This window comes from Cololabis saira, chromosome 5, assembly GCF_033807715.1.
Source record: "Cololabis saira isolate AMF1-May2022 chromosome 5, fColSai1.1, whole genome shotgun sequence".
NCBI classification, from domain to species: domain Eukaryota; kingdom Metazoa; phylum Chordata; class Actinopteri; order Beloniformes; family Belonidae; genus Cololabis; species Cololabis saira.
In genome coordinates, this window is record NC_084591.1 from 29344072 (window position 1) to 29366489 (window position 22418).

General features: G+C 40.9%; 1 protein-coding gene across 1 annotated transcript in view; it reads right to left on the minus strand.

The window, feature by feature from the left end:
• trim44 (tripartite motif containing 44) overlaps positions 1–22418 on the minus strand; it is a 65869-nt gene that overhangs the window by 24711 nt on the left and 18740 nt on the right. Inside the window, exon 5 of the mRNA XM_061721507.1 lies at positions 14290–14312. Within this exon, the coding sequence (XP_061577491.1) occupies positions 14290–14312 (23 nt within the window). The remainder of the gene's footprint in view (positions 1–14289; positions 14313–22418) is intronic.

Below are 22418 nucleotides of genomic sequence, written 5' to 3' on the forward strand. Positions count from 1 at the left end.
CTCAAAATAGAAAGCAAACAGAAGCTTGCACAAACACATTCTCCCCTGTAACACCTTTCGCACACCTCCACATGCGCTTCGAAATAGTTTGTTTTTTACCAGTTATACTACAGTGCTGACAGAATTCATGAAATACACTGGCACGTGTGCCAACACATTCAAAAGCAAATTAAAGAAAAGCTTAAAAACTGAGGGAACAACGTGATTGTGGTATGAATTATGCATGCGTAAGCCTCTTATCTAAATGCATGTCTCTCCATTTGTCAGATTGGCTTGCGAGTACTCTGCATTCATTTGGGACCTCAGACCCACCCCTGTGGACTGGCTAGGGCCCGAGGAGAAGAAAGAGGGAACAAGATAAGAGACAAGCAGATGCATCAAGAAAGAGGGGATATACAGTATTAAAAAAAAAAAAAGTTTAGTACAGTTATAGGAAGCAGATGGTCCTTTCTCTCACATGCACACTTAAGGCACTCTTATACACATTCATACAAACCGGAAAATGGAAACAGATGCGTCTCAGTGAAACATTTTAAATCCTTAAATGAGGGCATGTTTACACACAAACAAACACTTTTGTCCTTTTTGAGGACATGCACTTACATAAGACATTTGCTGATCCTAATTCTAGCCTTTAACCTAACCCTTAACCCTAAATGAGTGCTTTGATGTAAAAACCAAGCACGTGGCATAGTGATCCCATTTGATCCAAAATAAAATTCCAGCTATTTCTCATAAAAACAGCTGGACAAATAGAAACACCAACTCACAGGCAGAATGGGATAAAAACCGGAGGCCCTGTGGTGGCTCCAATTGTGGGAAGTAATATAAATGTTTCATTAGAGAAAATGCAGTTCACTCTCTCTCTATGGCTTCGTCTCCGGGCTTTATCACATGTCCTTGGGCCATTCTCCTCTGATACATCCCTGCTTCACTGAGCACATCTCTTTGACACTGTAGAGGGCAACAAGCTCAGACATTTGAAGCTGCACCCCAAAGAATCTGCTCTGCTTCCCTGTCAGCAGCATCTTCTTGCTTTGTGCATTGGAGTGAATGTGCATCATAAGTGAGAAAGGTCTTCAGCCTTCTACTAGTCATCCCGAGAACTTTCTTTCCATCTCTCTTCTACCAGTGATAACACAATTAATAATTTGAAGTAGGCAGAAGGACAAGCAGTGCATATGTAAAAAGATAAGCTGGTGGCTATGGCTGAGGTAGTTGAGGGTTTGCCACTTAATCTAAAGACCAGTGGTTTCAAGTGTTGACATTTCTTTGGGCAAGACAGGGAACCCCCACATTGACCTTGACATGCTCATCAGTATGTGATTGTAGAGAATAAAGCGTTGCACATATGGAGTGCAGTTAGAGTGCTCAGTTAAGTCCAGGTGGTGACTTTTATTTTGTTTATTTAGCCAAACAGTGTATAAGAGCACTAGATTAATGTTTGTTGGAAAAGCTGAGTGAGAAACACAGAGTGAAGCTCTAATAACAACCTAAAGAAGGTTATAAGCACAGTGTGGACCAAGTAAGTACTAATGATTTACAACTTATTTTTAATTAGTTAAAAACTGGAAGGTCTCTTTCTTTTAAACAGAAATCTTTCAGACTTCATTAAGACCATAAAAAGAAAAAAAAAGAAGTAAAAAACGAAATAGGCATAATGCTTTATTTGCACAATGCAAGGTTATGGTTGAGTTTAAGTTCTTTAGCTGGAAACAGCTGCTCGCCCTGCAAGGTGACACCAATGAAAACTGAGAAAAAAAGGACCCAAACCTCCCTGAAGACAGTGGACAAACTCTATTAACAATACCATAAATCATTACTTAAAAGCCCTGCACACCACAGTAAATCCACAAGAGTGATTTCAATTATTTAGAATACACCTCCTCTCAGGACTGTGTGGCTGTAGACAGACAGCACTTGATTAACTCGACTTATTCTTAGTGTGGGGGGTGGCAAATTACACCGTATAAATCTTACTGCAACACGGAGCTCCGGGACATCATTCCCAGCATAGTTTCATCCACTGTCAATGAGACTGACAGAGGATCATTTGGTTCAGTTATTCATTAATTCACTCTTCGAGGTTTGCAATCTTTTGCGCACCTTCATTTGTTCACACATATATCTGCAGGACAACTGTAACATGAAGCTTAAGAGCTCATACATTCATAAAATTGGCAAAATAAAGAAGCATCAGTGAAAGATGTTACTAGTGTGTTGGTGTAAATATATGCAGTCATCAGAGCAAGGTGTTCAGGAATGTGAAAAAGTACATCATTTTTAAACCTGAAAAAGAATCCTAAGACATAAAAAAAACAATATTTTATTCCCCACCTGGTGGAAGCTTGATGTATATGGGTTTACTGTCCTGTTGCATGACTCAATGTCCTCAATGTGAGTCAAATGTCCTCTCAACTGAGTCAACAGTAATGTTCACTTATAAGTAACTACAGTTTTGTCAACTAATCATTGCAACGTCTCGTCTTTTGGCTGTAAAGCAAGCTCAAATCGTCACCCACCACCACCATATTTGACAGTTGGTAAGAGGCTTAGAGCTGAAATGCTCTATTTGGTTTGAGCAAACATTGGTCCGGTCTGTCCAAAGGACATTGTTCCAAAAATTGAAGCAGCATCACCAAATTGTTTTCAGAGAGAAGAGGCTTTTTCCTGTTCAAAGAAATCAGTCTGTTTATACGTTTCATATTTAACTTCCAAACTACAGTCTGTGCAGTCACAGACATTTTTTCTTCTTCATCTTTTCTGGGAATTGCATGAACCAGAATTATAAACTTGAAAAGACATTGATTTTGGGAAAGATTGGCAGTTGTCTTGCAGTAGAAAGGTAAAATCAAAGACTTAAGAACAGGGCTTTACAAGCTTCTCAGACAGTGGTAAAGGGTAATGGCCTACCAATGGAAATGAGCTGCAGTGATTAACATGCTTCAGCTGACAACAAGTTATTAAACCCTAACTGGTGTAATGAGTAGCTTCTCGCTTTTTGAAACATGTAAAATAGACATCCCATGGTTGTGGAAAAAAATTTCAGATTATAGGTGTGAATGAAACAAACAAACATAAAAAAACAACTAAAGACATCACTGAAACTACTAAAATTGGGTTATGGGTTCAGGGAGCATGAGACACCATTTTCACACATGGATTCACTCATGGATCAGCGACCACAGTGTCCTGACCTCAATCCAATTGTAAATCTATGGTGAGCAACCTGCGGCACAAGAGTTTGTGGCTATCCTCCAACCCCGTCCGTCCACTCCAGCCTTCCTTTTAATGCATTCAATTATCCTAATCACTTAGTTTGTGTTACAGGGTTTGGTAGCACTCACACTCACTGTTTTCTAATCAGAAAGTTAGAAAACAACCTAAACTTCACATCCACAGGATCACACACACACACACACACACACACACACACACACACACACACACACACACACACACACACACACACACACACACACACACACACACACACACACACACACACACACACACACACACACACACACACACACACACACACACACACACACACACACCTGCTCGTTAACACAAATTTCTAATCAGCTGCTGCAGTTCAAACCGAGCATCAGAATAGGGAAGAAAAGGTGATTTAAGTGACTTTGAACGTGGCATGGTTGTTGGTGCCAGACGGGCTGGTCTGAGTATTTCAGAAACTGCTGATCTACTGGGATTTTCCCAGACAACCATCTCCAGGGTTTACAGAGAATGGTACGAAAAAGAGAAAATATCCAGTGAATGGCAGTTCTGTGGGTGTAAATGCCTTATTGATACCAGAGGTCAGAGGAGAATGGCCAGACTGGTTGTAGCTGATAGAAAGGCAACAGTAACTCCAATAACCACTCGTTACATCCGAGGTATGCAGAAGAGCATCTCTGAACGCACAACACGTGGAACCTTTAGGTCAGGGGTCCCCAAACTTTTTTCAGTGGGGGCCATAACAATTTTCCTTTCTGTGATGGGGGGCCGAGGTTAGTCTATAACAGGAAATGATCTGCCCCGGCTTAACCAGCGGACTTCAGTGTAAAGCACATCTCTGTGGGCTGATTCTTCTTTCTTTGCAGCACAGTGCTTGCTGGTGAATCAAGCAGTGGACTTGTAGCGGGAGTGTGAGACCTCTTTCTGCCATTTCCTTTTTCACGTGCCCGACGAGCCCCCGCGACGCGCCGGTCATATTTGGAGCACCGTCCGTTGTGATGCTGGCCAGCTTAGACCAGTCCACATCCAACTCTTCCATGCTTCCAAACTTTACCAAAAATATCCTCCCCTGTTGTGTGAGACTTTGTAATGCTGCCAGCTCCTTGGTAACTTCAAAGTTGGAATTTACTCCCCGAATAAAAATGAACAGTTGTGCTGTATCCTGCATGTCGTTGCTCTCATCCAATGACAACGAAAAATACACAAAATCTTTAGCTTTCTCTTTCAGCTGGGTGGTAATGTACATTATCCCCCATTTCTTCATCCTGCCTGGTGACTGTAGATGCGGACAGACTCACCCCGTTTAGGACATCTTTCTTTCATCTTTCACCTAAGTAACAGTCCTGGGCATTGCTCCCTCTACCAGCCCCGGGAGGTCCTGCACTGAACTCAGGTCTCCTCCTTAACCTGAGGAGTGAGCAGGCCGCATCTTTTCACCAGACAGAGTGGGGCTTCTCCAGCTGGACGTAGCGCGTGGAAGGATCACGTTATTCCGGCCGGATCCTCCCCACCCCATCTGTTCCCCGGTTGGCCAGAGGGGGCATGTATAACCCAGGACTGTGTGCATGTTTTTGTGAGGGTAGCTCACATTAGCTACCAAGGGAACACGGGGAGAACATGCAAACTCCACACAGAAAGGCCCTTTCGCCAACCCCACCCAGGGTGTGGGCGCTGAAGTCATGGGGGAACTAACACGCACTTCAGCGCCGGGGACGCTGTGGGCGCTGAAGTGCGTGTTAGTTCCCCCATGACTTCAGCGCCCACAGCGTCCCCGGCGGGAATTGAACCCAGGACCTTCTTGCTGTGAGATGGCTGCACTACCAGCTGCGCCACCGTGCCCCTTTGTCGTCTTTTTCTGTCAACTCACCACTCGGTCACGGTAAAAGTCACGTCAGAATATACCATTGTGTGAGGGGGTGAAGATGAGCCACTATTAGTTATAAATAGCTCATAACTATGGTCAATTTTAATTAGAATGCCAACATTTAAGTACGGATATCTTATGATAGGAAAATTAAAAAAAAAATAAAATATATATATATATTTTTTTCCCCCTGGGATCATAAGTGGGCCACCCCAATTGCTTTGGCGGGCCGGATGTGGCCCGCGGGGCGTAGTTTGGGGACCCCTGCTTTAGGTGGATGGGCTACACGAGCAGAAGACCAAACCGGGTGCAACTCCTCTCAGCTAAGAACAAGAAACTGAGGCTACAATTCACACAGGCTCACCTAAATTGGACAACAGAAGAAGGAAAAATGCTGCCTGGTCTGATGAGTCTCAATTTCTGCTGCGACATTTGGATGGTAGGATCAGAATTTGGAGTCATCAACATGAAAGCATGGATCGATCCTGCCTTGTATCAACGGTTCAGGCTGCTTGTGGTGTAATGGTGTGGGGGATATTTTCCTGGCACACTTTGGGCCCAATAGTACCAATTGAGCATCTTGTCAACGCCACAGCCTGAGTATTGTTGCTGACCATGTCCATCGCTTTATGACCACAGTGTACCATCTTCTGATGGCTACTTACAGCAGGATAACGTGCCATGTCATAAAGCGCGAATCATCTCAGACTGGTTTCTTGAACATGACAATGTCCTCAAATGGCCTCCACAGTCACCAGATCTTAATCAAATAGAGCACCTTTGGGATGTAGTTTGAACAGGAAATTTGCATCATGGATGTTTCCAGTACCTTGTTAACTCTATCCCATTAAGGATTAAGGCAGTTCTGAAGGCAAAAGGGGGTCCAACCCGGTACTAACGAGGTGTACCTAATAAAGTGGCCGGTGGGTGTATATTTGACTTTTTTGCATTGTTTCCTGTATTCAGTGTCAACAGAAACAAATGTTTAGTTGAACTATACATATATTTTAATATCAAAAGATGATTTTCTTTCACAGTTGCTACTTTTCGCTGTAGTAATAATCATGAACCACGTCGTGGAACTCATTTGTGGTGGGTACTGTGATCTGCATCCATTCATTTCACAGTACAAGGACGACTGGGCGCTGTGCTGAGTTGAGGGCGGCTCAAGGACACCCATGCACCATGTATTTAAAGGGGACCTATTATGAAAAACACGTTTTTTCTTGCTTTAACATATATGAAGTGGGTCTCCCCTCAGCCTGCCAACTCAGCGAAGGAGTAAAGCAACCAAATTCTGCAGTGTCTGTACAGCCGCCCGGATGATCCTTCCAGTGTAATGTGACTTTTACAAGCCGTTCAGATTCTGCTCCCGTCGTGAGTCACGTCGGGAGCGATTTCCATAGGTTGTCCTCCACTGTTGAAACACTCTGCTGGGACAAGAACTCCGCCATTGTTTCGAAGCGGTGTATCGTGTGGCTGTTTCAACAACGAGGGACAGTAAAAATTAGGTTTTGCATTGACACTTACCCTCATAAAAGGATCAGTACCAACAGTACGGGACCCGGCAACTGCACACGAGTCAGCGGTAAGTGACGTCAATTTTTTATGTTATTTATATTTGTCTACGGGTAACACCGGAGCTCCGGTGAGTAGATCCGGTGTCTCCAGTGTTACCTAATGGAGCCACTCACCGAAGCCACTCACCTGAGCTCCAGTGTTACCCGTTAGGTAACACCGAAGCTCTATTAGTAATCTTTTTTTTTCTGTCGATGGTTTCAGATCTTCCAAGCAATGCACCTGAAGCTGTTCAACGACACCTTCAGAAGAAATGCACGGTCCTTCCTTGAGCCAGCAATAGTGCATAATTGTTATTTATCCACCCTACACCATACACAACTTGGTGTATATGAACAGTGTATGGTGTATATAAGTGGTGTATATAATGTGTACAAATGTTATTTTACTTTTTTTAACAATAAAGTTGCCATTTGTGAACATTCAGTGTTGTGATTTCTTTACAGTTAACATGATTCATTTGTCTTGTAACATAAGAAATGAAATGAGGAATCGGAGTAAAGAACTGTGGTGTACCTGTAGAATTCAATTAAAGCTTCCTGTGTGAATTAGTGTGAAGACAAGGTGACCCGGTCAGGGAACTAAAGGCTGATTTATGGTTCTGCGTTACACCAACGCAGAGCCTACGGCGTAGGGTATGCATCGATTTAACGCAGAACCGTAATATAGGCTTTAAGATCCCAGGGAGTCGTTTACACCGTGTCATAAATGTATGCGAGCTGTGTGACATCGGACGCTCTCTGTCCACACTGAAACCGTTAAACTCGCGGCCAGTTAGGACAGTCCAATACAAAAAAAATAAAGCAATGGAATTGATTTTGTCACTGACGCTCGCTCGCATGGGACACGCTTTAGTGTCCCATGCTGCTCTTCTAACCCAGAGCGAGGCTTTGTGCCCTCAGCGCAGAGCCTCATTATCATAGCCTCCCCTCCCCTCAGAATCCCTCATAGAGAAGAAGGTTAGAAGCGGTAAAAATAAAGACATGGCCCAGAGGCTGAATTTCTAATTTCTGTAGAAAAAACAATCAAAAGCTTGTTTTTAAGACATTCAAGGCCTGTTTCAAATATACATTAAAAAGCATAATAGGTCACCTTTAAGTTTAAAAAATGGTTATCTTGGGTTGACTAGCAGACTCAAAGAATGGCAACACCTCTATGTAGGGCTGCACGATTAATCGTTAAAAAATTGCGATCTCGATTCATGCTTGAACGCAATCTCATTTCCAAATGACGACGATTTAAAAAAAAAAAAAAAATTAAAGCTGCAAGCAGCGATGAACGGGCCCTCGCACTCACGGCCACCGCCCCCCATAAGCATATCAGAAAAGACACCACCCACAACTTCCTATGTCAAACCATTCAAAAGTTATAGCAGAAAAAAGGGACAACCCATCAGAAGAAGGGGCGGGGCTAATTCCGGCCAATGAAGGTCAAGGACTCCATAAAGAATCTGATGACACCACCCACGACTCTCTATGTCAAACCATTCCAAAGTTATAGCAGAAAATCGGGACAACCAATCAGAAGAAGGGGCGTGGCTAATTAAGGCCAACGAAGCTTATGGCAGATAAAAGTATTCTAGAGGGCGCTGTTGAGCCGTTAGGCCACGCCCATTAATGCAAACCATGAAATATCAAATTTATCGCCAAGTCTGGCTTGCATGCAAAATTTGGTGACTTTTGGAGAACTATCAAATATGGACCAATCACATGAAGGGGGGGCGCGCCTTTTGGCGTCTAGCGTCGCCACGGTTACACTTTTGAAAGAGAAAAGTAATGCGTGGTGTCGCAGGATGTAGACGCACATTTTGATGTATAACACACCTGGATGCACGTTACGGTTCGGGCTGAATTAACTGCCGAAGGAATGGCATAAATTTCGCCAAAATGACACAATTTATTCAAAATGGCCGACTTCCTGTTCGGTTTCGGCCATGGCGCCAAGAGACTTTTCTTTTAGTTGTGAAATGATACAGGTGTGTAGCGATTTTCGTGCATGTACGTCAAACCATATTGTGGGGCTTGAGGCACAAAGTTTTCCGGGGGGCGCTGTTGAGCCATTTTGCCACGCCCATTAATGCAAACCATGAAAGATCAAATTTATCACCAGGCCTGGCTTGCATGCCAAATTTGGTGCCTTTTGGGGAACTATCAAATATGGACCAATCAGATGAAGGGGGGGTCCGCTTGTTGGCGTCTAGCGTCGCCACGGTAACACTTTTGAAAGAGAAAAGTAATGCGTGTAGTCGCAGGATGGAGACGCACATTTTGATGTATAACACATCTGGGTTCACGATACGGTTCGGGCTGAATTAACTCTCGAAGGAATGGCATATATTGCTCCGAAATTACGCAATTAATTCAGAATGTTCAAAATGGCCGACTTCCTGTTCGGTTTCGGCCATGGCGCCAAGAGACTTTTCTTTTAGTTGCGACATGATACAGGAGTGTACCAATTTTCGTTCATGTACGTCAAACCGTATTATGGGGCTTGAGGCGCAAAGTTTTTTCTGTCTGAACCAACCAGATGAAGGGTGGCTGCGCTTTTTGGCGTCTCTCGTCGCCACGGTAACGCTTTTGAAAGAGAAAAGTAATGCTTGTAGTCGCAGGATGGAGACGCACATTTTGATGTATAACACACTTGGGTGCACGTTACGGTTCGGGCTGAATTAACTTTCGAAGGAATGGCATAAATTTCGCCAAAATGACACAACTAATTCAAAATGGCCGACTTCCTGTTCGGTTTCGGGCATGACGCCAAGAGACTTTTCTTTCAGTTGCGCCATGATACAGGTGTGTACCAATTTTCATGCATGTACGTCAAACCGCATTCTGGGGCTTGAGGCACAAAGTTTTCAAGGGGGCGCTGTTGAGCCATTTTGCCACGCCCATTAATGCAAACCATTAAATATCAAATTTTTCGCCAGGCCTGACTTGCATGCAAAATTTGGTGACTTTTTGGGCACGTTTAGGGGGGCAAAAAGGCCCTCCTTTCGTCAGAAAAATAAAGAAAGAAAAAAAATTCCTACAGATACAATAGGGCCTTCGCACTGAAGGTGCTCGGGCCCTAATAATAATATATATATTTTTTTTTTTTTAAAGATGGCTGCATAAAAAAAGGACTAGGCCTATGTTCTAGGTTGTTGTAGTCCTGTCATGGTCAACTATCATGTTGTCATGTTTGTTATATTTTGTTAATGATTGTGGATTACATTTGGAGAAACATCTACCTTTCTCATCACCTGACACATATTGCACATAAATATTGTTAAAATTGTTATTGTTAAAATGATTTAAAGACAAGAGAGATGTTTATTGTTTTTATGTTCAATGTCAGCTGTTACAGCAAAAAGCAGCCAGAGGAATAATTTGTTGCCTCAGAACTACAGGATCTGTTACAAGTCCCCTTTCTGAAAGGGTGTTCAACTCAGGGAGGAACAAATATTGTTAAATTGTTATTATTGTTTAAATTATTTAAAGACAAGAGAGATGTTTATTGTTTTTATGTTCAATGTCAGTTGTTACAAAGTTGATGCCAGTCTTTTATCAGGCACCATCATATTTTTTGTAACGTTTACCTTTTGTATCGGCAGCTTCTTAATAGCAGCAAAAGGCAATGGGGGGTTCATCCCAGCCAGAGGAATAATTTGTTGCCTCAGAACTACAGGATCTGTTACAAGTCCCCTTTCTGAAAGGGTGTTCAACTCAGGGAGGAACAAATATTGTTCAAAATTGTTATTATTGTTTAAATTATTCAAAGGTTTGTGTAAAGAAGACAAGAGATGTTTATTGTTATTATATTTTTGTTCAGCTGTTGCAAAGTTAAAGTAATAAGTGCAATAAATTTTATATTGGAAAAAAATCGTGAGAGAATCGTGATCTCAATTCTAAGCAAAAAAATCGTGATTCTCATTTTGTCCAGAATCGTGCAGCCCTACCTCTATGTGCCTACTCGCAGATAACCTGGGAGACCAGAAGGACAATGGAGATGAAGCTAATTTTGGCGATGTCCCACTTTCCTGAGCTGTAGCCTAGAATATTGGGTTAAACATCCTGTGACATGACGAGGGAAGCTTTGATGTGGAGAAATATTTCTCTCAGAAGTATTTAAAAAGCAGCCTAAACAATATCGCTTTCTTTTTTCTTTCATAATAAAATGTTCTTTTGGAGTGATCAGCTCCAACAGCAGCTGTTGCTCATCTCCTCCTCCTCATTTATACAAATACTACAAGGTTTTTTTTCTGATGGATAGTAAGATTCAACATACATCAATGTCTGCCAACCATTTCCTGGAAAGTTTTGGATCTCCAGCGCTCAATATCTGCACAGCACATACTACATTCTATTTAAAACGTAATTGAAGTTATTTTTTTTTACGATATCTGCTAATATACTGTATTAGCCACAGCTTTAGCAAGTAAAGAGCTGCTGCCTTTAGCTACAGTTAGAGCTTTAGAAAACGGGCACGAAAATGTCAGTAAATATGCTAATTGAAGCATAACAATACTGCTAACTTGTAAATGAAAACGACAGCTTTAAAGCAGCTACTGATCATTTCTTTAATGACTGAAATCAAGGAGATAAGACACTGAAGATCCATGATAAGACACTAATGTAATGCCAAGTTTAATAACTCCTGCTAAATTACATCACATCAAAAGCCCAAAACATGCAGATGTACTGCTGAATCAAAAGGCACTGAAATATTTCTACAAGTTTACTTAAAGCAAATTTTTCCCAGCAGAACATCGAATTAAAGTCTGCAGCTGAATTCCTTCTGGTACAAGTCTTTGTCTGTTATTTTCTGTCATCCTACATTTGCATCCATTTCTTTTTTAAGTACGATCTCTCATGAGACAACATGAAAGTGACTTTCAGGTATTAAAGTGTGGCAGTAGCAATAAAGGCTTTTTTCCCCTTTCCTCCCTTGAGCGTGCACATTGATGAGCGTGTAGACAGCTTGATGCTCTCCCCTTCTCTACTTAACAATTGTGAATTCTGATGAGGCTTGGTTTTATGTGGTCACTGAGGGATCAGCCGGCAAACTGTTAAAGCAAATGACCAATGCGTCATTGCTAGAAGAAAAAAAAAACATGAGAAGATGTGTGAGAGAAAAGACTAAAGAATACCTGTGAATTTAAGCACTTAATTGCATCTTGAAGTCTAGTTTGCATAGACGATGCACTGAATATGCTGTAGAATCCAAACAGGATGTGGTTACATTTTCTCTGCATATTGTTACATGTAACAATATGTTATACAATATTCTTTTAATTTTTTTTAATGATGTTCGTGATTATGTTTTAATGTCCATATAGGGGATGGGGATGGGGGGGGGTATATGTGTGCTGTGTGGGTATTAAAGTGAGGATGTGTGTAGAAAAATGAGTGTGTGTTTTTAACCATGGCTGTGAGTTTTTCTTTGTTAAATGTTGATTTTATTACGTAAAGCACTTTGCGTTACTCGTGTATGAAAAGTGCTATATAAATAAAGTTTGATTTGATTGGATTACATGCAGTACATAGTTACATGTATGATCCCTACAGAAAGAGTTGTTGTGAAGAGACTTAAATACCTCTATGTGATATATTTTTGTAGGTGTTTTATGTTGAAAGCATTCAGACAGAACAACCCAGAGAGCTGAACACAAACCATAACCACTGAAATATATAGCTTATTCAATCAAGACGTACGTGCACAAAACAAATATATAAATCAGAACATTAGGTTCAAGGTTGATGAGCGTCACATTTACTTAGCCACATACGGTTAGACAGAGGTGAGAAAAGAGAAATTCATATTCAGTGGAGAACCAATCTTGGCAGGCATGTGCTACGTATGTTGAGAGGCTTCCAGTGAGGCTAGGGGTTGTACTGATGAGTTGGTCCAAAAAAAGATGCGTGTGGGTGCAGGATTGAAGTCCTAAGGGAATTCTCTGTCTAAAGCAGCGATATGGGGCTCAGACAGCGGATTAGTGTTTCTGCTCCATAATCAATTTGCTGTCTGGATCCCACTGCACATAACCCTAAACATCCACTTTGTCGCTTGATCCTCTGAAATCTCTCTTCACTTTCTCTTTATTTCTCTACAACAGTTTGGATCCGTGCTTTTGTTGGATTCATTTCTAATCAGAAAACGCTGATCTCTGTCGCTCAAAAAATACACACCTTTTCCAGAATATATATTTGTTGTTTCTTTTCTCCTACTATACTCCTGGTGTTCACTTTTCCTTGCATTTCACTCCAAAGTGTGTTGTTCCACACAAAGCTACAGCAGATTCTGCACGGACTGCATTTTTGGGCAATATGAGGTACTTTGGGAGTAATCATATAAGGGTGAGTGTTTGTGTGAATGCAGAATTCAACCTTGTCTAAGGGCAAGCTATAAGCTGAATCTCACCCTTGGGTCCAAGCTGGCTGCCATCTGCTCCGTAGCGTAAGGGGTCACAATACACACTCAACAATCAATAACATATTACATGTTGGCACTGTGCACTAGCCCTGGTCATGACTTTCCCTGCTTATTAAGAACAAGGCATATTACACTCCAGAGAGAAACTATTGTACATTTCTCACAGGCAGGCAGCACAAAACATCAATAGTAAAAGTAAAATCAACATCTACTACTACAGTATCTCATAAAGGTAAATTTTCAAAGTGTATTATATAATGTACATATCTACTTGAATATAGCATTCTGTTTTTAAATTTTTTTTTAGAAAATAAGGATCCTCAAGGATAAGGATAGGACAAATACACTGACATTTACTGAATGTATCTGTGTGCATTTGTGTGTGTGTCTGCGGGGAGCTGGGGGCTTTGAGATAAAAGCCCACTGAGACAACGAATGGCATAGGCAGAGACAAAAGGTGGTACTATGTATGAGTTTTCCTGCTCTGAGTGCAGAAAGCAGACAGGTTTCAGAGTTGACAGATCAATAAGTGTCACTAGCAAGAGCCTAGCGTTAAGACTATTCCTTTCAGACCGACAAAGATAAAGCTGAAATGTGTAGCACAAGATAGATATAAACAAAAAGCAGCTGAAAAGCAACAATGCTATAATGCAGACTCTACAGCTGGCTCATGCACACCTGGAACAGTACCAAGCCAGGTTTGAGATAGCTGAAATGCAAAAAAAAAAAAAGATTTTGTATAAGAGAATAGCGCTTGACCCACTGATGACAAAGCAGCTCATCTCAACACAACGGCACACAGATTGAGCGCACACGGCTAGACACCCAGGCTGTCAGCCAGTGTTTTGCAGAGCTTTCATCGGATCATGGAGACTGCCACCTCTACTGCACTGATGTGACTTGCAAGTAATGGAATATGTTTGGAGGCACAGCAGACCTGATGTGTCTGAAGTGAGTTTGTCAGATGTTGGAAGGAGGAACTGGGAGGTGGACGTGTCAGGAGAAAAGGAAGAAAGAAAAGCACCACGGAAGTGTGTGCTTAGGTGGGTGTTTTTAATACAAGATGAATAGCAGTCAATCTCATGGTGGGTGATGCCACAAGATCCCGAGGAAGAGCCACTGCACAGTCCTCAGTGGCAGGCAGGTGAACTCTCTTACTATAAAAAGGTGAGTATGAATCATGCTGGCAGTCTTACCTTGGCCTGACTTCAACGTTGTGCTGAAAGCAATTGAGAGAGAGAGAGAGAGAGAGAGAGAGAGAAGAGAGAGAGAAGAGAGAGAGAGAGAGAAACATTTAAAATCTTTGCACAGGTGTTATATCAGGATAAAAAGGTAAACAGTATAATTCACATTAACACTGGTTCACAGCTGGTGCGGCTCTAAATCCAGTCAATTATTTTTCCACTTTCATCCACCAGTTGTGGACATGAATATTCATGACATTTTAAAGGAACAAACTTGAGTAGAGCACCAGGTGAGCAGCAAAGATTATTCATGGTCAGCTTTGTGGTGAAATTCTCATTGGGACTTTTCAACGTGGTGGCTAACCTTTGTTTAATGTCTGTATAAAGCAAACATTATAAAATAAATGTATACTTGTGTGCTAAATAAAAAAATGAAAGAAACTTTCTCTAATACTAGACAGTGCAAAACAATTAAAACAAAAGCTTACCAGTAATGTCAAGCTTGACTGTCTATATCAGCCTTTCTCAAACTTTTTTCAGTCATGACACCTTTCAAAAGTGAATAAAATCTCACGACACCCCAGAGTAAAATATAATTAAAAACCACACTGCATCGCTGTAAATGCATATGGCGCGCACGTACGGCGTACCCTATGCCGTAGGCTACGCGTCAATTTAACGCGGAACCATAATTCAGGCCGGTTCACACCGACATCCAGCGGTTGGAGTTCCTTCGTCAGACCTCCCGGAATAACAGCAAGCGCAGCGATCATATTTTTCACTTCTTTTTTTACATTGTCTGTGAGATGGGCGCGCATAGAGTCACAGATCAACAGCGATGGTGATGTGTGGAAAAAACCACCGGGTCGCCTTACATAGACCTGGCTCAACCACTCATCATCATCCCTTCATCCATCCAGCCTTTTCATCTGCCTTTATAATGACTCCGGCTGGAAATGTCTCTTTAGGCAAAGTCTTTCTTTTAAAAATCATCATAGTTTCTGTCCATCAGCGTGCAGGCAAGCACAACAGTGAACGATGACTTCTCATCGTCACCGTGCTGGTCCCCTTCCTCTCCACCGTGTGGTTCACCAGGATATCAAAAGTCAGCTGGCCTCTAATGATGATGGTCTCTAACACGTCCGTAAATCACGGGTGATTCACGCTCCCCCGTCCCCCTTTAACTTCTCATGGTGGCTTCAATTACGTCCGCCTTACCATAATACAATGGGCGCATTGCGTCATTGGGCGCGCGGCACATTTAAAAAAAGACGCTTGTCTGCGCCTAATGGTCGTCAAAATATGGTATCTTATTTATTTATTTATTTATTTATTTATTTATTTATTCATTCATTCATTGGCAAAAATAATGTATTTATGTATGCATTCATATATTTATATATGAAATGTCAGAATAGGTAATTTTTTGACGACACCCCTAAAGCAGTCAGAGGACACCCCAGGGTGCCGCGACACCCCTGTTGAGAAAGGCTGGTCTATATAAATCTGTTTAACGCACGAGCACAATGTGCATTCAGTACAAGGTTTGATTTTATTTGTCTTTTGTAGGCTGAATGTCAATAAAGTATTTATTGCCAAAACAGATTTTTTTTTTGGCAGAGAGACATTTTTTTATTTCTGAGGTGTTTTATATGAGAATGTAAAATGTGTAAACAGTTGCAAAGTTTACTGCAGAAGAGGCAGCTGCTGAACTTCCTGAAATGACTTGTAGCACTTGTAGTTTTTCTTTTATTATTTATGTAAATCAACATCTAATTAGAATACATAATGTTTGGTTTTGTACACCACCAACCAAGTATGAGCATCAGCCTGAAACTCTACCATTTCTGACCAACTAACAACTCAGAACAGACAGGATATTTGACAACCAGATACCTGCTCCAGGAAGAGTAACTAGATAACAGTATCATAGGGCATTGGCTCCTTGGCTCACCACTCACATTGTCCTAAATAGATTCAAAAATCTGTTATATTAGTGTACAAAACTAGCACTCTGTGACTTGGTGTCAATGAATGGTGAAATGAATAATATGAGGAGAATCTCAATCCCACTGACGAGACCACTCTAGTGGAGGCTGTCTGTGGACTCTGGGATGGGTTTGCCCATTACTGGTACGGAGATTGCCGATGTAGTATAAAGGTCTGCAGTGCCAGAGCTATGGGGGTGGATGAGATACGCCCCGAGTTCTTCAAGGCTCTCGATGTTGTGGCTGTTTTTTTTTTGGTAGATATGCCTCTGCATAATCCTGATACTAGCTCTCCTGCACAGGGTGCATTCCAATTATAAGGGAATTACACTCCTGAACCTTCAGCTATTTAGTCTTGCTCAGATCCTGGAGGGGAAATGGGAGTTTTCCCAACCAGTCCACATGTGCCTTGTAGACTCAGAGAAGGCATTTAACCGTGTCGCTCTGGGTACTTGTGCTATGTGGGTGCTTCAAAAGTATGAGGCATTGGGTCTGTTGCTACAGGCTATTCATTCCCTATATAAACAGCATGAATTTAGGTTTGGCTTGCCAAAGGATTCCATCCCTGCTCTTTGCAACAACGTGGTCCTGTTGACTTCTGTTGAGGTTTGTCGCCAAGTTCAAGGAAGAGAATTAGCACCTCCCCATCTGAGACCATGATTCTCAGTCTGAAAAAGGTGAAATGGCCTCTCTGGGGTGTGATTGGGGTGCTGCTTCAAGTGGAGGAGTTTTAAGTATTTCAGGGTCTTGTTCACAAGTGAGGGAGGAATGGAACAGGAGATTTTCAGGTGACTGGTGCAACATCTGCAGCAATGCCAACCCTGAACGGGTCTGTTGTGGTGAAAAGGGTGCCGAGACAAAAGGCCAGGCTTTCTGTTGGCTGGTAGATCTGTGTTTCAAACCTCACCAAACTCTGAATAGTGACCACACGCAGGACATTGCAGATAGAAGTGGATGGAATTAACTTCTTCTGCAGGGTGGCTGGACTCTACCTAGGGCATGGGTTAGCAATCCTGCCCTGCAACAACACATCTGGTTCTAATTAAAGGTTGCCATTAGCTTATTATCCGGGTGTGCATAACTACTTGTATCACGGTTTGATCAAACAGGGAAACATCTAAAACATGCACGACTAAGGCTCTCTGGGACCAGGGTTTTTGACCTATGACCTAGGGCAGTGTTTCCCAACCCTGGTCCTCGAGGCACACTGTCCCGCATGTTTTAGATGTTTCCCTTCATCATCACTCCTGATTCTAATTAATGGTCCTAATTAGCTTGTCATCAAGGTCTGCACAATTCAGTTGATGACACAGCCACTTGTATCACGGTGTGTTGAAGCAGGGTAACATCTAAAACATGCAGGCCAGTGTGCCTCAAGGACCAGGGTTGGGAAACACTGACCTAGGGTGATGTGGTGAGAAGTTTAATCATCTGGAAAAGACCTGGAGTAGAGTCACCACATCGAGAGGAGCCAGGTGAGGTTGTTTGTGCATCTGGTGAGGATGCCTGCTGGATGCCTCCCTTGGGAGATGTTTTAAGCATTGTCTAACCATGGCAGACCCAGGGCATGCTGGATCATTTACTGTATTATATCTATCAGCTGGCCTGGGAACACTTTGGTGTTCCCCCGGAAGAGCTGCAGGAACTGACTGGAGAGAGGAAGGTCAGGAACTCCCTGATTAGGCTGCTGCCTCCGCGGCCCAAAGTTAAATAAGGAGAAGTTAAGTGATGGATGGGTCAATGGATGGATGGATAATTGGTACAATTTTAGTAAATTCACACAAAGAGACCAGGATATCCATACAAACATTATTCAACAGTAAAGATAAATAAACTGATACATATATCCTCTCAGGATTCCAGACCATGTATTTTTATTAATTGGATCAAGTTTAAAGCTTTAAAATGTTATTAGTCCTTTAAGAAGTAGTACATTAACCCCCCCCCCCCTCAAAAAAAAAAAATTTTATATTATGTATGTGTGTGTATATATATATATATATATATATATATATATATATATATATATATATATATATATATATATATATATATGTGTGTGTGTGTGTGTGTGTGTGTGTGTGTGTGTGTGTGTGTGTGTGTGTGTGTGTGTGTGTGTGCCATTATTACCTCACCAAAATTATGCACTTATACAGATTAACTGGTGACAGAAGAGGTTGCGAGAACTGGGGTTCTTATGGCTGAGTCATGGCCCAAGTTGTGCCAAGCTCTGCCAACTCAAAGAATTTCCCAAACTTAGTTTTTCAACATTTATAGTGCATGATATCGTGAATAGATTAATCTATTCCGGGAAAAACTGTTACATGCATGCGACCTTCAAGCCCTCAGTCAGCACTGCATGAGAAACTGTTCCGCCACCACAAACTATATAACCACATGGGCTAAGGAGTATCTTGTAAAACCATCATCGCTTAACACGGTCTACATAGAGACTGTATTATGAACAGAGGAAGCCACATATCAACTGCAGATAAATTCTGCTGCGCTGAGTGCAAAAGCTCATCCAATATCAGACAGCAGACATGCATTGTTTGGTCAGAAATTCCCATGTTTCAGCTTTCTTTTTGGTACAGTGACCATCAAGTTCTACATACCATCGATGAGAGGGATGTTATGAGCAAAAGACCCAAACACTATCATCTGTGATGATATGGATTTGCATCAGTGCTCCTGGGGCTCATGCCTGTTTGTAAAGGTAGCACTGTTGCTGTGGAGTATATTATAATCTTTAGGAGACAAATGCTGCTATCAAGAGGATATCTTTTCCAAGGAGGTAAATTACTATGCAAGACCCCATTCTACATGACTTACAACAACATGGCTTGGTATATACAGAGTATCTGTGCTTGACTGTTTTCTCTACAAGTGCAGATACAGAACGTATGGTCCACCACGAAAAAAAGTCACAAGACCAAAAAATGTTAAGCACAGGAAAAGTAGTTTCAATCGTAACACTTTGGTAAATACACCAGGTGTGTGTTGTTGGTATCGAATTCTAGAATGCTTTTCTTAGATGTATTGAAGCTGGCCAGTAGACACCAAAATAATTTCCTTTGTATTTGTGTCTGTTAAATAAATGCTCAAATGAATTAACAAATAACAGAACAAAATTAATGAAGACTTGACAGAAACAAGGAAAAAGAAAAAAAACTCAAGGGAAAAGAATTTTCATAAATCAGTTTTACAAAAAATGTGTTGGATTACATTGTTGTGCCATGAAATGTTATCTTGTCCCACAGTGTCCCTTTGAAACAATAAGTTTAAAAACCAATTCAATCACGGAGCTCAGATCTCATATTTCCCCCGGTTACAGAAAAGTAATAAAGAGAATAGTGTGTACCCGTATACACACAGTCATAAGGTTAAGTGAAGTGTAAGCAGCCTCTCATGTCCACAGACTGGTCTTCAGTTGTTATACAGTTCTTTATCACAACAAATAAAAGATAACATTTTTCTTGGTACTTATGAAAACTTCCTAACCTTTCTTTTCATACATACCACCTCCAGTATGTATCATCATATAAGGCATTTGCATAAAATCCTGTGTAGTAATGCCCCATATGTTTAGAGTGTGCCTTCAGCCATAGTATTCAATAATTATTCACAAATATTTTAGATGGAAAAGGAAAAGTATGTAGTAACTATTACTTGTTCAATGGCATGCCAATTTACATTTTTTCCAATTCCTATATAGTCATCGCTAAACTTTTTAACACACTGAATTTTTATGCAAATGCCTTATATGACACGTTAAATGAAACTGTGGGGACAGAGAAATATTTGATATTGACTCTGCACAAACAGATGAACTCTTAATACACCGTTTTACAAAAAAAAAAGTAGAAATGTACTGGAAAAGTACTGCAATCATTAATGTTTCAGCTGCCAAGTTATTCAACCCTTACTGATGTAGTGGGTAGGTAATTCCTTGAACAGACATTTCAAAGACATATCCTGTGTTCTTGGAAAAGTGGTTCTTTCTCAGAAAGGTAAAATTATTGGTCTTTATCACACAAACAAAAACAACAGAAGTGATTACTGAAGGTACTGAAGTTAAATGGCGTAAAGTCTTAAGAAAACCACTCATCGGGAAGACTGTTTTAAATAAATAAATACATATGTTGTAAAGTATAAAAATTGGACTCAGAGCAATGGAAAAGGTTTGTGTGGTCTGATGATGAGTCCAGATTTGTTCTTTTCCTGAAATATCAGCAGGAAGGAAGATGAAGTGATACACCCACCATGTCTACTGCATCACACTTATGCCCGTGGGTGCAGTATTATCATCTGGGATTGATTCAGCAACATTATCTTGGCAAAAAATGAGTTCAGCTGACTACCTGAATACCCTGAAGGACACGATTGTTTTTATTTATTCTTTTTTTTTTTTTTTTTTTTACAATCAATAGGTTTATTTTTATTGTTTTATTTTTTTGCTGATGGCATAAGCATATTCCAAAATGACAATGCCAGGATTAATCATACTCAGATTGTGGAATAGTGGTTCAGGGAGCATGAAACACCATTTTCCACACATGGATTTACACATGGATTGGCCACCAGAGTGTCCAGTCCTCAACCCCGTTGTGAATCTTGGGGATGTGCAGGCGGAAACTTTGTGCAGTGGTCCAACTAACCTTCAACGTCTTGGAAAAATTGTATGTAGCTCTGGATTGAAATAGATGTTGCAACGTTGAAAATGTTTATTTGAAATACGCCACTGTGAATGTATGTTACAATCAGTGATAAAGGGGTCCGACAAACTATTTGTGTCTGTGAATGCTTTCGTTGTCAGATAATTTATAGTCGCCGTCTGGCTCACACTTTTAGATCCATTTCAGAACACCATTTTAATTCCTGCTTACCCCTTTGTTATGTATCTATTTGTATCAATACCTTTGTACTTCTGGGCTTGCATTATTTACCCATAAAAATGTGTTTGTTGGACAGAAAACAAGATTGCTTTTCTTAATGATGTGTTTTATTTTCTTGGAGGCCATTAAGGAGATGGATTCTCTGAGGTGATCAGTATTATAAATCCCAGTCGAGTTGCTGCAATTCACATGATCGCCATTACACGGCTGCAGAATTTGAGTTTGATAGGCATATAAAGCAGTGAAGCAGTGGTTACCCAATACTTTATTCAAATAAAATAGATAGATTTATTTTTGTCTTGTAAAATCTTATACCAATCGACTCTCATTCCCAAAAGAGAAGCTGCACTGTCGCCCTCAACGATGACTAGGTTCTGCTCAACAGGAGATGGGAGTGTAAAAATTCTCACAGTAAACATCCAGTATTAAAATATTTATCATCGGCTAAACAAACCTTAAGGTAATGAATCTCCACTTTTGTTAGAATAAAATCATCTTATGCAATTCATGGAATTCATGGATTCTAAATTAAAAACACTATTTTACACAATTACTTTTGCAACAAAACAACCACTGATTGTTCTAATGAAGCCTTTAACGGTAACTGCTATTGTGGTAGCAACAACAGATGAATGAGTCAGACGTTTTCAATTTTTACCAGTAGGCTTGCTAATCTGACAACATCGCTAAAGTGCAAAACATGCAGTTGCACTGAATGACCACTAGGGGCTAAAATCAATTGCAAATCAATCTCCATGAAATGTCCAACTTTACAGCAGGAATATACATATTTACAGCCTGGTACCAGGAAAAAAAAAAAAAAAACAACAGCAAAAGCTTTGGTTCCTTCAGCTAGACTTCATATACCTCAAAGAAAAATGTATGCATACAATTAGTGATTCCTTAAAGTAAAGATAGACAGAGGTTTGGTAAGATTGAAGGCAACAATAGTTAGCATCATAGGTTAGAATAAGGCAGTGGTTCTCAAGCCTTTTCTGGTGAACCCCCCTTTAGTTTATAAGAAACACTTTTGCAACAGAAGTGATAACTGATTCATTTCCCCAATGCACCAAAAGAAAAAAAAAACAGCAACAACATCTTTTTATACAATCTGTATTATGCATGTAAGTACATTTTTTTCTGGGATAAGCTCCGGTAGATCCTCCTAATTAGGAAGAAGTGGGTATAGATAGTAGGTGGATGAGTTCCCTTTTTCCACTATCGGCCAAACAATACCTAGACAGACGTTTTGAAAAGT